Below are 13282 nucleotides of genomic sequence, written 5' to 3' on the forward strand. Positions count from 1 at the left end.
CAGGTTGTTATGATTCATCCAGTCGAATTAAATCAGTCAAAGTTTATAAATGCAAAAGCTGGACTTGCAAGTCGGTAAAGCTGATGGTTGTGGTCTGCAATCCTCACGGGATGCTTGCTACTGCCGACTACATCCGGGGGGGCTTTTACTGACAACTAAAGATCTGTTTGGCTTTCCCGGTGGATAACGTGTGGCCTCCGAGGATCATTCATCGCTAAATGTGTGACCTACAGAGTGGAACATTTGACCACGTGTCCACCCATTGTCCACCATTACTTTGGTAGTTATGATTGGGATCAGGACTCTGGTCCGAACCCGATGACTGTTACAATATATTGATATAGATAGGTCACGGCCAACCAGAAAATATAACTAAAACCTACTCCACCAAATTTAAATCGAACTACAACAGCCACTTTATAACTGCTGGCAGTGATGACCGGGTAACACAAGACGTCCCATGTTGATACAACCCGCTTTGATACAACCCCACTTTCATCGGACACGTGTCACAAATGACATCCTCTTTATAAAACTGAATTCAGCATTGGATTTTAAATATTTTAAAAAATATATGAGGGGTCATTGGAGTCTTTTGAGTCCTCGGGGTCTTTTGATTCTTCAGGGTCTTCGGAGTCCTTCGAATCTTTTGGGTCTTCGGAGTTCTCAGGGTATTTGGACTAGTCGGGGTCTGTTGAGTCCTCGGGGCCTTTTGGGTCTTATTGGGCAACAATCTTTTGGTTCTTATTTTGGGGTATGTAACAAAATGGCCGCCAGTCAGCCATCTAGGATCTGATCTCCAAAACAACATGACGTGCATATGCAAGCCATTGTTCATGATCAGTCTGCCAAGTTTGAACAAGATCAGTAAATGTATGTACGAGAAATTGTCGAGGACATTTTCAACATCGGGTTTTTTACAACTAAAATGGCTGCCAGTCGGCCATCTTTGATCGCATCACGAAACAATATGATGTGCATATGTATAGCATCATGTATTGTCTTTTTGATACGGATGAACAAAATCGGTCCGTACACCTCCGAGATATGGTTGCGGCTGGACGGACGGACGAGACCCAATCCATAAGCCCCCATTTCGGACTTTGTCCAACGGAGGCGAATAATCCTAGCAAACTCAATAGGGTACCAGAGCCTGAAAGGGGATGTGGTACCCTAACAGGAGAGGCAAGCACGTGGTACCATAGCCTCAGCACGCTGCTGATATTATAGCCAACTCAGACCTCTCATTTCCAGTTGTATGCTGAAACATAGGAAACCACACCTTGAAACATGTCAAAACAAAGGCACACCATCATCTTTTGGATTCTGCTCATTCCTGCATCGTAATTGGTGTGATCTGGTATTATCTGGATGCACATGAGCGATTGTTATTGTATTTGACCGAGCGCTTCTGGTTTCCTTCCTTACTCCATGAACCTGACCAGTAAGAATATCCCAGAAACACACACACACACACACACACACACACACACACACACACACACACACACACACACACACAACTTTTAAAGTGTTTTCAAGGTATATGTGGCGTTTGAAGTTAAATTTTGGGTTTGAACATCTGTTTATGCAATCTGACTCTATTGCTTGTAAACAATGATGTTGAGATTGAAATTGAGGAAAGAAAACTAATCAGGAAAATGAAAGTTAATAAACAATTCCAGATATGCTTCGTTTATCTGCTGTATTGGGTTTTATTTTATTTATTTATTTATTTATTTATTTATTTCTTGTATACAAGATGGAGGCTCGTGAAAGAGCTAACATTAATCACACAAAAAGTCAAACCGACACATAAAACACAAAAAATAAGGGGAGCGGCAGACAAGATGGGGAGAGAGGGGGAAGGACACAAACAACATTTGAGAGCAGGGACATCGGGAGAAATGTGGGAGAGGAGGCTTGGGGGGAGGTGGGTGAGGTATAAAACATATGAACACTGCAAGGACTTCCAGGAAAGAAGTTGGAATTAAAAAAAAAAAAAAAAAGTGTATCTGGGACGAATTAGCGGGGGTAGAAAAGATCAAGGTTTTGGATGGGGGAAGATAAGAGATGGTGGTGAACAGCTGTTTTAAAGGCAACCGCGCAACTTAAACCACGTTTAAAGGCAACTCGGTAAGCACGTCACTCGTTTTTGCTAATGAAACAATTTTTCGGGATTTTGCAACTTTAAACTGCCTGTTATAGATGAAGTCGAATTGGGAAGAAAGCCACAGTTAAAAAGAACATTCCGATTGTCTATATGTCTGGTTTATTAACGAATCATATTTAATTGAATTTGCTGTTGTTTTATTCTTTTTTCAAACATTTTGTTATACGAGTAAATTGAATCATCGGCAGCATGGATTCCTGACTTTGAGATAAAGTGGGAGCAGAGAGTTTGACATAATTTTCTAAAAAAGTGAAGGGGCCTGTAACCCTTAGAAAGGCCCAATGGTGGGGCTTGCCTGTGGTTAATCCAAGTCCCGGCATGATTTTTCATTACATATCTCAATGTCTGCCATTCACCATCCACACACAAGCGTTTAATGTGGATCTCACCTGGGTTAAGTGCATTCTTGGTTTCATCCTCGGCGAGTGGACACTCGTCATTGAATAAACGTTTTGGAGAACCTATAAGTTCTGGCTTACAGAAGTTTGGTGAGGTTATGGCAGCGGCGGCGTGAGCAGCCGCAGCCTGGACTGCACGTGGGATGTGCTTATTCTTCTTCTTTGGAAGCTTTTGCTTTGCCATTGCGAGCGAGTAGTACATGCTGAAGTTGTTGACGATAACGGGTACGGGCATAGCTATCGTGAGCACACCCGCGATGGCGCACATCGCTCCGACCAGTCGCCCCGACCACGTCTTCGGGTACATGTCCCCGTAACCGAGGGTGGTCATCGTGACGACGGCCCACCAAAATCCAATGGTGATGTTCTGGAAGTAGTTACCGTCGGAGTCTGCTTCGTCGGTGCCTAATTTCTCAGCGTAGTAAATCATAGTCGCAAAGATGAGCACGCCGAGAGCGAGAAAGATGATGAGCAAGAGAAACTCGTTGGTACTGGCACTGAGAGTGTGCCCCAGTACTCGCAGCCCGACAACATGGCGCGTGAGTTTGAAAATTCGTAGGATGCGGACGAATCGGACGACCCGCAGGAACCCCAGAACATCCTTGGCTACATTTGAGGGAAGGCTCACACTGAAGGCGACCTCCAAGTAAAATGGCAAAATTGCCACGAAGTCAATAATATTTAGCACGTTCTTTATGAACTCCCTCTTGTCAGGACAGAAAGAAATTCGTACTAAAAACTCAAAGGTGAACCAGAGAACGCAAACACCCTCAATGTACATGAGTCGACGGTCAGTCATAGGTTCTAATGTGGACACGTATTCTGTACGGTTTCCTCGGTGTTCGGGTTTCGTAACGTTTGATGTGACGTTGAAGTACTGGTGCGTCTCAAGACAGAACGTCGTGATGGAGATGAGAATAAACATCAAGGAAGCCAATGCAACATACTGTGGAAGAGAGAAAACATCATTACTACCTTTGTATGCCAATTCATATATTCATCGACATCAATAGAAAAATTGAACATCGTCATTTCCCAACATGTTTGCCCATAACTTGTGAATGCCAGAAACTATCACCATATCCAATCCGAGGAAATGCAGCGTGTCGTCAATGGTTGCCTCGTTTTAGGGAGGTGCGGTTGATTAACGCACGAATCTGGAATTCGTTCAGTTAACGAGCTTATTCCTGGTCCAAAGGCTTCGAATGCTAGTACACGGGTTCCCAGCTTAATGTCCATACAACGTACGGCACACGGATTCACGAAATGCCCTGCCTGAGAAACAGCAGCTATCGACATATACTGTATATACATATGTGCATATATACGTTTTTCAGAAAAACTTTTTTTACTGGCGTGGCCAAAAATATTGGCACCTTTGCACTTTTTTCAAATAATGCACCATTTATTCCAGAAAATTGTTGAACTTAAAAAATATTTTGGTATCCACAAATGTATTTCTTTGGTTTGCAGTGAAAAAACAAAAAAAACGTGAAAAAAGTACTAAATCTTAGCTTATTCCACACAGAAATCCTAAAATGGCCCGGACAAACAAACAAAACGGTCTCAAATGCAAAACCCCCTTCTCTGGCGAGGGTGATGAGTTCAGATGGCATAAAAATGCGAATACTTTCGAGGGGGTGAATACTTTTGCAAGCCGCGGTAGGTTTTAAGGCCATGTTTGAAAACAGATGGGTCCACCATTTTGGTTGCAGACAGGATAGGAGAACATGGAAATACGTGACATCACATGTGTAAATGTGTGTTTGCAAGCAATCTCCAATAGTACAGCGGATAAGCTCTCATATTTTAACAAATTGTGCATTTTTTGAGAAAAGCATTAAATTTCTAGCATAGTTAGTATATACCATAAGGTTTATTTTCAGATGTGGAGGGAAGTCAGATTTGACCTCTGAGGACCGTGAGAGGTCAAATCCAAAATGGCCGCCAGTCCACCAGGTCTAATGTTCAAACGCGCTTATAGGTGTCATTTCCAACTAAATTGGGGATGCCCATTCATTTGGTAATACTTTTGAGATCGCCAGAACTCGAGGACATGCATTTAGGTCACGGTCAAGGTCAAATTACGTTAAATATCTATTTTTATGATACTACAGTTGGAACTGCTATTGGAAAAAGTTCATTTGAACTTTTAAAACTTAATTTTTTCAGGTACAGGGATGGGTACAGAACACCCAAACACCAGAAATGATGAAAAAAAAGTGTTTACACTGCAAGGAATGATGCAAAAACCTCTGAAAAAATAACTGTAGTTAACCAAGTATGTCCACCAAAGCTTACATTAAATCAAGTGCAATGATGAAAATTGGTAATGATCAAAATCTAACAGTCTCCAGAACAGAAGCACAGTGCAGTGCACTTGAGTGCAGCTTTGGCACACTTGCAGCGTCCAGTGCACCCTTTCTTGCAGCCACAGTCGATCAATTCATGGCACGATTTTGATGCTTCAGGAAGAGTGGTCCAAAGAGGCTGCCACCCAGTTGTCTCCTTTGTCCAGCCCCAGTCAGGTGGGTCTGGCATCTCTGGATCCATGACCAATGCCTGGTTACAACACTTGGCCTGGTAGCAAGTGCGCTTGATGTGCTGCTTGAGTGTTGCCTGGGTTGGAGGAATGTTCTCTAGAGTTCTACACTTCTGTTTGAAGAGCTGTTTCCTGGCATCATTCACTTCCATGCTCTCACTGGTTCTATCGTACATCAGCACCACAAATCGCTCCAGCAGTAACATTGTGCCTTCACTGACCTCACTTGGCATGCCGAGGAGTTCATTGAAAGCATCATTCACCTCTGGGCATCCCCAATTCAGTTGGAAATGACACCTATAATGTTTTTCTACACTATTTGGTTCCAAAATTAAGCGCGTTTGAACATAAGACCCGGTGGACTGGCGGCCATTTTGGATTTGACCTCTCACGGTTCTCAGAGGTCAAATCTGACTTCCCTCCACATCTGAAAATAAACCTTATGGTACGCACTATGTTAAAAATTTCATGCTTTTCTCATAAAATGCACAATTTTTGTGTTTATCTGCTGCACTACAAGTATAGCTGGAAAATGGTATGCACACCCGTCTCGTAGTTGTCTTGCCTGGGTTTGAATGTCGACCCAGCTAGCTAGTCATCCTGGAATTTCACAGGCAGGGAAATCGATCTGTGTGTGCCGTCCCTCGGATGAAAGTTAAAATGGCCATCCATTCTGCCCACGTTAGTTGGTGGATGTGGATGTTAGAAATTATACGGTTTCCTCCAACCCACAGGAAGCACTGCATCAGCACCACAGCAACACTCCTAACAATAATGCAAACCCACAGCTACGTGCTCCATACAAAATGATGATGATGATGATCCCTCAGTCAAGATGTGTGATGTGAATGCCAATAGAACTTCACAATCATCGCTCTCACCCAGCCATCCCGTTCACGCCTGAGCCTGACAGGCCACGCAAAGGAGACCAATTGAGCGAAAATAGGTTTGAAATCTAGAGCTAGACCACAACACCTAATCATTACAAGCAAACAGTTTCCAGAGGAAAATTTTCTGCAGTTTATGAACCCTCGTCCAAAAACGTTGACACCTTTTAGAATCCAAAGCCCGACATACAGAAATTAAAAAGGGTGAAGAATGAGATACTCGACCACGAAGTGGGCGAAAAGGACCACAACAAGGAGTATAATAGCAAAGGGTGCTGGAGTGTTCTGTGTATTATAATCTCCCAAGTTAATTATATCAAACAGTGCAGGAGGATGCAAGTGCATCAACCCACTTTCTTTAAATCAGGTGGACTCCTTAATCCAGCGACCACAAATGACTTATCACAAGACCATTTTGGTTATGAAACAACATCGCAAGACCCTCTTCATTATGAAACAACATCACAAGACCCACTTGATGAAGAAACAACATCGCAAGACCCTCTTGGTTATGAAACACCATCATAAGATCCCCTTGATTATGAAACAACGCCCCAAGACCCTCTTGGTTATGAAACACCATCACAAGACCCCCTTGATTATGAAACAACGCCCCAAGACCCTCTTGATTATGAAACAACATCGCAAGACGCTCTTGATTATGAAACACCATCACAAGATCCCCTTGATTATGAAACAACGCCCCAAGATCCCCTTGATTATGAAAACGCCCCAAGACGCTCTTGATTATGAAACAACATCACAAGATCCCCTTGATTATGAAACAACGCCCCAAGATCCCCTTGATTATGAAACAACGCCCCAAGATCCCCTTGATTATGAAAACGCCCCAAGACGCTCTTGATTATGAAACAACATCACAAGATCCCCTTGATTATGAAACAACGCCCCAAGATCCCCTTGATTATGAAAACGCCCCAAGACGCTCTTGATTATGAAACAACATCGCAAGACGCTCTTGATTATGAAACACCATCACAAGATCCCCTTGATTATGAAAACGCCCCAAGACGCTCTTGATTATGAAACACCATCACAAGATCCGCTTGATTATGAAACAACGCCCCAAGATCCCCTTGATTATGAAACAACATCGCAAGACACTTTTGATTATGAAACAACGCCCCCATGACCTTCTTGGTTATGAAACACCATCACAAGACCCCCTTGATTATGAAAACGCCCCAAGACGCTCTTGATTATGAAACAACATCACAAGATCCCCTTGATTATGAAACAACGCCCCAAGATCCCCTTGATTATGAAAACGCCCCAAGACGCTCTTGATTATGAAACAACATCGCAAGACGCTCTTGATTATGAAACACCATCACAAGATCCCCTTGATTATGAAAACGCCCCAAGACGCTCTTGATTATGAAACACCATCACAAGATCCGCTTGATTATGAAACAAAGCCCCAAGACCCTCTTGATTATGAAACAACATCGCAAGACACTTTTGATTATGAAACAACGCCCCCATGACCCTCTTGGTTATGAAACACCATCACAAGACCCCCTTGATTAAAAAACAACATCGCAGGACTCTCTTGATTATAAAACAACATCACAAGACCCTATGGGTTATGAAACAACATCCCAATACCCCATTGGTTATGAAACAACATCGTAAGACCCTCTTGATTATGAAACAACATTACAAGACCAAGTTTAAGCCTGGTGTTGGCTTAGCGGTTAGGGTGCTGGCTTGGGATCCTAGGATCCTGGGTTCAGCGGTTAGGGTGCTGGCTTGGGATCCTAGGATCCTGGGTTCGAATCCCGGTCGATCGCTGAATTAACGCCAGGGGGGTTGACTCAGCCTGTCATCCTTCCGAGGTCGGCAAATTGAGTACCAGCTTGCTGGGATGAATGATCCCGGTGTGTACCCCGGCTTAGAATAGGTGCACCGTATCCCTGCGCATCGTAAGAGGTGACCAAGGGTTGGCGTCAGGAAGGGAATCCGGCCATAAAAACATTGCCTCAAACAGGGAAACATGATTGTCATGGGGCCCGCAAGGCTAACCCCCGCTCTAGCGGGGAAAATGGCCTTAAAACGATCATTCATTCATATATTCATTACAAGACCCTTTTCCTTAATGAACAACATTGCAAGACCCTCTTGGTTAAGAAACACCATTACATCCACGACCCTCATACTCCGATTTGGTTCTCTATTTCACTCTTCAATCATTTTATCGCCGATATAATAACCTCGGTTTTGGTGGATTCTTGCATCGTTCTTGACTTTCCTTACGATTTTGTTCCTCTCCTGTGAATTCTCTCTTCTGAAGCTGTGACTTTTTTGTCCCAATTTCATGTTGTGAATTCTAACAAAACATCGCTTTCTGTTCTCTCCTCTGATGTCTATTCTCTGCGTTCCTCGCAGAGGCAGGTGCATTGCGCACCCCGTGCAGACAGTTCGTTGATCTGGCTTATTGGCTTAAGCTTTTGAACCCACCAGGAGACCGTGCACACATTCCCAAAGATCTCTCTAGGCTGCAGAACAGGACATCCGTCGCAATGCCAAAGGAGTTTTCATAACTCTACCAGCTGCTGGTAGTGTGGAAGATGATGCGGATACTGTCATGAGCATCCAAACAATATTTCATCACAAAATGCACACAGAGAAGCACCTGACACCTGTATATACCAGTAGAAAAGTCAAGAATTCCAATTGCACACGATGATAACACTGGAAGCAATAATTGTACCAATAAGAAATACTTATGCACATAATCAAACAACATTCTCATACACGCAAGTGCACACACACCAACACAGACACGCCCAGCCACATGCAGACACCAACACACACATGCACCAACAAATGCATCCAACAACACATACACGCAAGCACCAATGCACACAACACATGAACCAATGCACGCAAGGACCAACACCATCTCCCTTGACATATCTCGTGCCTTCGGTATGTTCTGGCAGCCCGCCCTGCTCACCAAACTCTCCTCTTATGGTATCCATGTAAACCTTCATGCTTGGCTCGCGGATTTCCTCTCTTATCATAGTCAACTTGTGGCTCAAAATGGAATTCTCTCATCTCCCCTTTCTGGCCAGGCTGGAGTTCCCCAAGGCAGTGTTCTGGGCCTTGTGCTTTTATTGATCTTCATCAAGGATCTCTCCGACTCTCTGGAAAATCCTCTCTATCTCTTTGCTGATGTCTCCACTCTCTGTCGCTGCATATCTCAACCCTCAGATTGGCAGACAGCAGCCTCTTCACTCTCTGCAGACGTCGACAAAATCACAAACTGGTCAAACAAGTGGAACAGGTCTGTCAATCCTGACAAATCTCACACGCTCACTTTGTATCTCCGAAAATACCGTCTGGAAAATGCTCCCATATCTACTTTCTCAACAATCCTCTCCAAGAAGTTCTGCCACTCAAGCTTTTGGGTCTCACTATCTGCCATGATCTTTCCTGGGAAAACCACATTTCCAAGCTGACCTCCAAAGCTAGTCGCGACTGGGCATCCTCCGTCGTGCGAAGTCCTTCCTTGGCACACCTGAGCTCCTCACCACCTACAAAGCTCTCATTCGCAACTCCATGGAATACTGTTCCCCCCTCTGGGCCGGTGCTCCTGCCTCACACCTAGCTCGGCTTCACGTGGTTGAATCCAAAGCATTCAGAATCATTGGAATCTCCTGTGATAAAGCTGATTCTGAGGGCCTTCCACTCGCTCACCTCAGGCAGGTTTGGTGGTCTTTCTGTCCTCCACCGACTCCTCTCTGGCCTTGCTCCCCCATCTCTGTCTGTATTCTGTCCCCCAAATATTCCGACAGGTCACACAAGGTCACGCAACCCTCTTATGGTTAAACTGCCAAAATCAAGACCCTCTGCTCACCTTCACTCTTTCATTCCTCTTTTCTCTCGCCTCTGAAACAAACTCCCTCACTCTCTTCAATTCCTCTCCTCCCTCCAGGTGTTCAAAACAGCTGTTCACCACCATCTCTTATCCTCTCCCATGCAACACCTTGATCTTTTCTACCCCCATTAAAACACCCCAAATCCACCTTTTTCAAATTCCTTTTTTCTTTCCTGAAATTCCTGGTAGTGTCCATTTGTTTTATACTATGTATCCCCCTCCCACCCCCTTCCCCAGCCCTCCTCCTCCCACAGATCTACCACTGTCCCTGTTCTCTACTGTTGATGTGCTTCCCTCTCTCTCCCATTCTTGTCTCCCGCTCCCTTTATTATATTGTATTGTCCCCAGGGTTAAGACCCCAAGAGGACGAATGACCAAAATGACCTTTAGTCCGAGGCATATACCCAAAGTGGCGGTATTATCTTTTCATGCGCATGGGAAGATTTGAGGCCTTATCTGATCGGAACACATGCAGGGGTTAATCCGAACCCACAAACACAAAGACGAACCAGGACAAGAAGAGTCAAATTCAACAAATAATGATTTAATGAAAATAAATGCAAACAATTAAAATGAATGTGAGGTAAAACTAAAATTCCTAGGTTGAGGATCCTCCAGCCCGACTCATATACAGACAAGGGAACGATAAAAGTAAATAAATAATGGCCTTTTGTATAGTGCCGGCACTTGTCTCTCTCAACGAGGTCGTGGAATGAAATGGCGGTTCAAGCTGGCCTGGAACCGCTCCAACAATGGCGCGCAGTCACTCTCCGCAGCACCACTTACGTGAGGCAATCCAGACGGGGCTCCTGCTTCGCTCCACACTCGATCCGAAGCGCCAAAAGCCCCACAAACTGTTGCCCCCCACCTTCTTCTCACAGTCAAACTGGCCAAGAAGGCTAACACTGCTCTTCCTCAGCACCAGCGCACCAAACCAGATCAGCTGCAGCCGAGCGACCCGAATCACAACCCAAACCGTCCACCTCGTAGCCAGACCCAGACGACCGAGAGACCAAGATGGCGAGTCGCGTCCCTTTCTCCTTCTGCTCTCAAATCTTCCACGCTGTCGTCACACTCTGTCCAATCATCAAGCACTACTCAATCACCCATCGCGCCTCCACCAATCACAAAAGCCGGGGCGTGGCCTCCTCGCCACGAGTCGTTGGGGGCGGAGTCTAATCTCTGTTCAGGAATGTTCGGATGACGTCGAAGGCCGTGAGGCGGGGCTTGCGTGCCGATCGGCAAATGTGCTGGGTGTTGGTTAGCCCTGGTGGCGTTGTGAGCGAATGAGTCCATTTACAGTGCGATCGTTGTAGTTATTGCAATGGCGGACCTTTTTCATGCAATAACAGAAAAGGGAAAAATCACAGGGCAATTACACACTGGAGTTTATCCTTAAGCCCTAACAAATTAGCATAGCTCCACCCCTTATATGGACACATATATATGATCTTACCCGGACATTCGACATTACTTAGATACATTGAGGTGGGTTCTTCTTCTTCGCGACACTCGGAGCATGCTAATTTATATGATTTTGAACTTTCTTTAAGGTATTTCTTAATTTACCCCCCACAAACATAACAATATGTTCTATGCGTTAGCTCTTACACGAGCCTCGAATTAGTATACAAAAAAAAAAAGCACACATGCAAGCAAGCGCAAACACACACACACACACACACACACACACACACACACACACACACACACACACACACACACACACACACACACACACACACACACACACACACACACACACACACACACACACACACACACTTTCAAGCACCAATGCACGCACAAACACATGCACAAACACACACAAGGACCAACACACACACACACACAAACACACACACACACACACACACACACACACACACACACACACACACACACACACACACACACACACACACACACACACACACATGCAAGCATCAATGCACACATGCACACATGCACACAAGTACCAATGCACACAAACACTAACACAAAAAAGCATGCACAAACACATGCATGCAAGCACCAATGCACACAAGCACCAAGGCACACTCGCATAAACAAACTCACAAAAGAACCAATGCATGCAAGCACCAACATACTGTTGCAGATCTCGACGCCGGCCTTCTCCCCTTACCAAGGAGGGATTAGTCCCCTTGTCTTTGACTGGCCTGGCGGGACCCGGGACCTATGACGTCCCTTCCGGACAGCGCCAAATAGGGTATTATGACTAAAGTTCGCTATTACCCAATTACTCGTGCTGCCCTGAAACGAGGAAATAAGCCCCGCACGAACCACGCGTGTTGAGACGCCGAGCGGTGCGTACACGCGATCCGTGCCATTTATATGGTGAACCCGGTTCTAGCGATCTTATTCGTGCCAGGCTCAGTCAATGGATAAATCACAAAAGCGGTCGAATTGGAAAAAGGAAGAACAAGGTTTATTTACACTATACAATGATTCCAGAAAAAGGGGACACAGTGCAGCCTTAAACAGTCTTACTTACTACCCAGGACAAACGGGCCCGTTTCACACACACACACTCACACGGGGCTTGCAGCTGCAGGATGATGGTCCGCGCGTCCAGGGATGGCTCGCATGCAGCTCCCTCCGGTCTCCGGCTCGTCCCGTGCAGATGGTAAGAAGAGAAGGCAGGAGCTCTCCGCGTGCCGTTTGTACGCACAGCGTTATTACGGGGCGAACGGTAGGGTGTGGGCCCTGGCGGTTAATCACTGGCAGGCTATTACCGCGTTTACTTGCGTGGCCGAAGTAGACGCTATTCGCCACCGGCGCGTCTGGCTGCAGCCATGCACTTGTACCGCCAACGCCTCTTCTTCTTCCCCTCTGTCGCGTACGTTATACTATGGTGAGGTACAGTTCAATGCCTCAAAGCGAGTGATGCGAGTCAAGTTCTCCTCAATCAGTCCTCTCACCAAGCCCTCTCCCAACGAGTCCTCTTCCACCAGTCGTTCAAGTCCTCTCTGTAACAAGTGCTCACAATGCGCTCGCCCCCTCAAGTCCTTTCGCCACTGCCGTGTGCACCCGAGTCCTCCCGCGTGGCAGGCGAGAATTCTACCACTGAACCACCGATGCGCCTCTGCACGCCCTCTCATGCCATGCCGCTCAAGCCCTGGTTGGCTGGTGGCTCTTACCGTCATCGCCTCTGACGCTCCTATCTTGACGCCGCCCCCACCCCGACCCCGGGCTCCTCCTTCTCAGGCCTAGCTCGTGTTACTCGACTAGTGAGTGAGCACAGGGCAGCAAATGCTGCGGGCAGCCAAAGCGTCACAAACTGAGTGGGTCAGCCAAATGGGGCGCGGGATCAATTATGCCCATTGAGGTGGAATTGGAGGGTGGACGCAAAATGAA

The 13282-nt window shown here is 45.8% G+C and overlaps 1 protein-coding gene across 1 annotated transcript in view; it reads right to left on the bottom strand.

Moving 5' to 3' along the window:
• LOC137432021 (voltage-gated potassium channel KCNC1-like) overlaps nt 1-8178 on the bottom strand; it is a 40496-nt gene extending 32318 nt beyond the window's left edge. The window contains exons 1-2 of the mRNA XM_078783925.1: nt 8104-8178; nt 2563-3517 (exon numbers count right to left, since the gene is read on the bottom strand). Coding sequence (XP_078640051.1) covers nt 2563-3517; nt 8104-8178 — 1030 coding nt within the window. The remainder of the gene's footprint in view (nt 1-2562; nt 3518-8103) is intronic.
• Between the last annotated feature and the right edge of the window lie 5104 nt (nt 8179-13282).

Source organism: Myxine glutinosa, chromosome 8, assembly GCF_964187855.1.
Source record: "Myxine glutinosa chromosome 8, kmMyxGlut1.1, whole genome shotgun sequence".
Taxonomy (NCBI): domain Eukaryota; kingdom Metazoa; phylum Chordata; class Myxini; order Myxiniformes; family Myxinidae; genus Myxine; species Myxine glutinosa.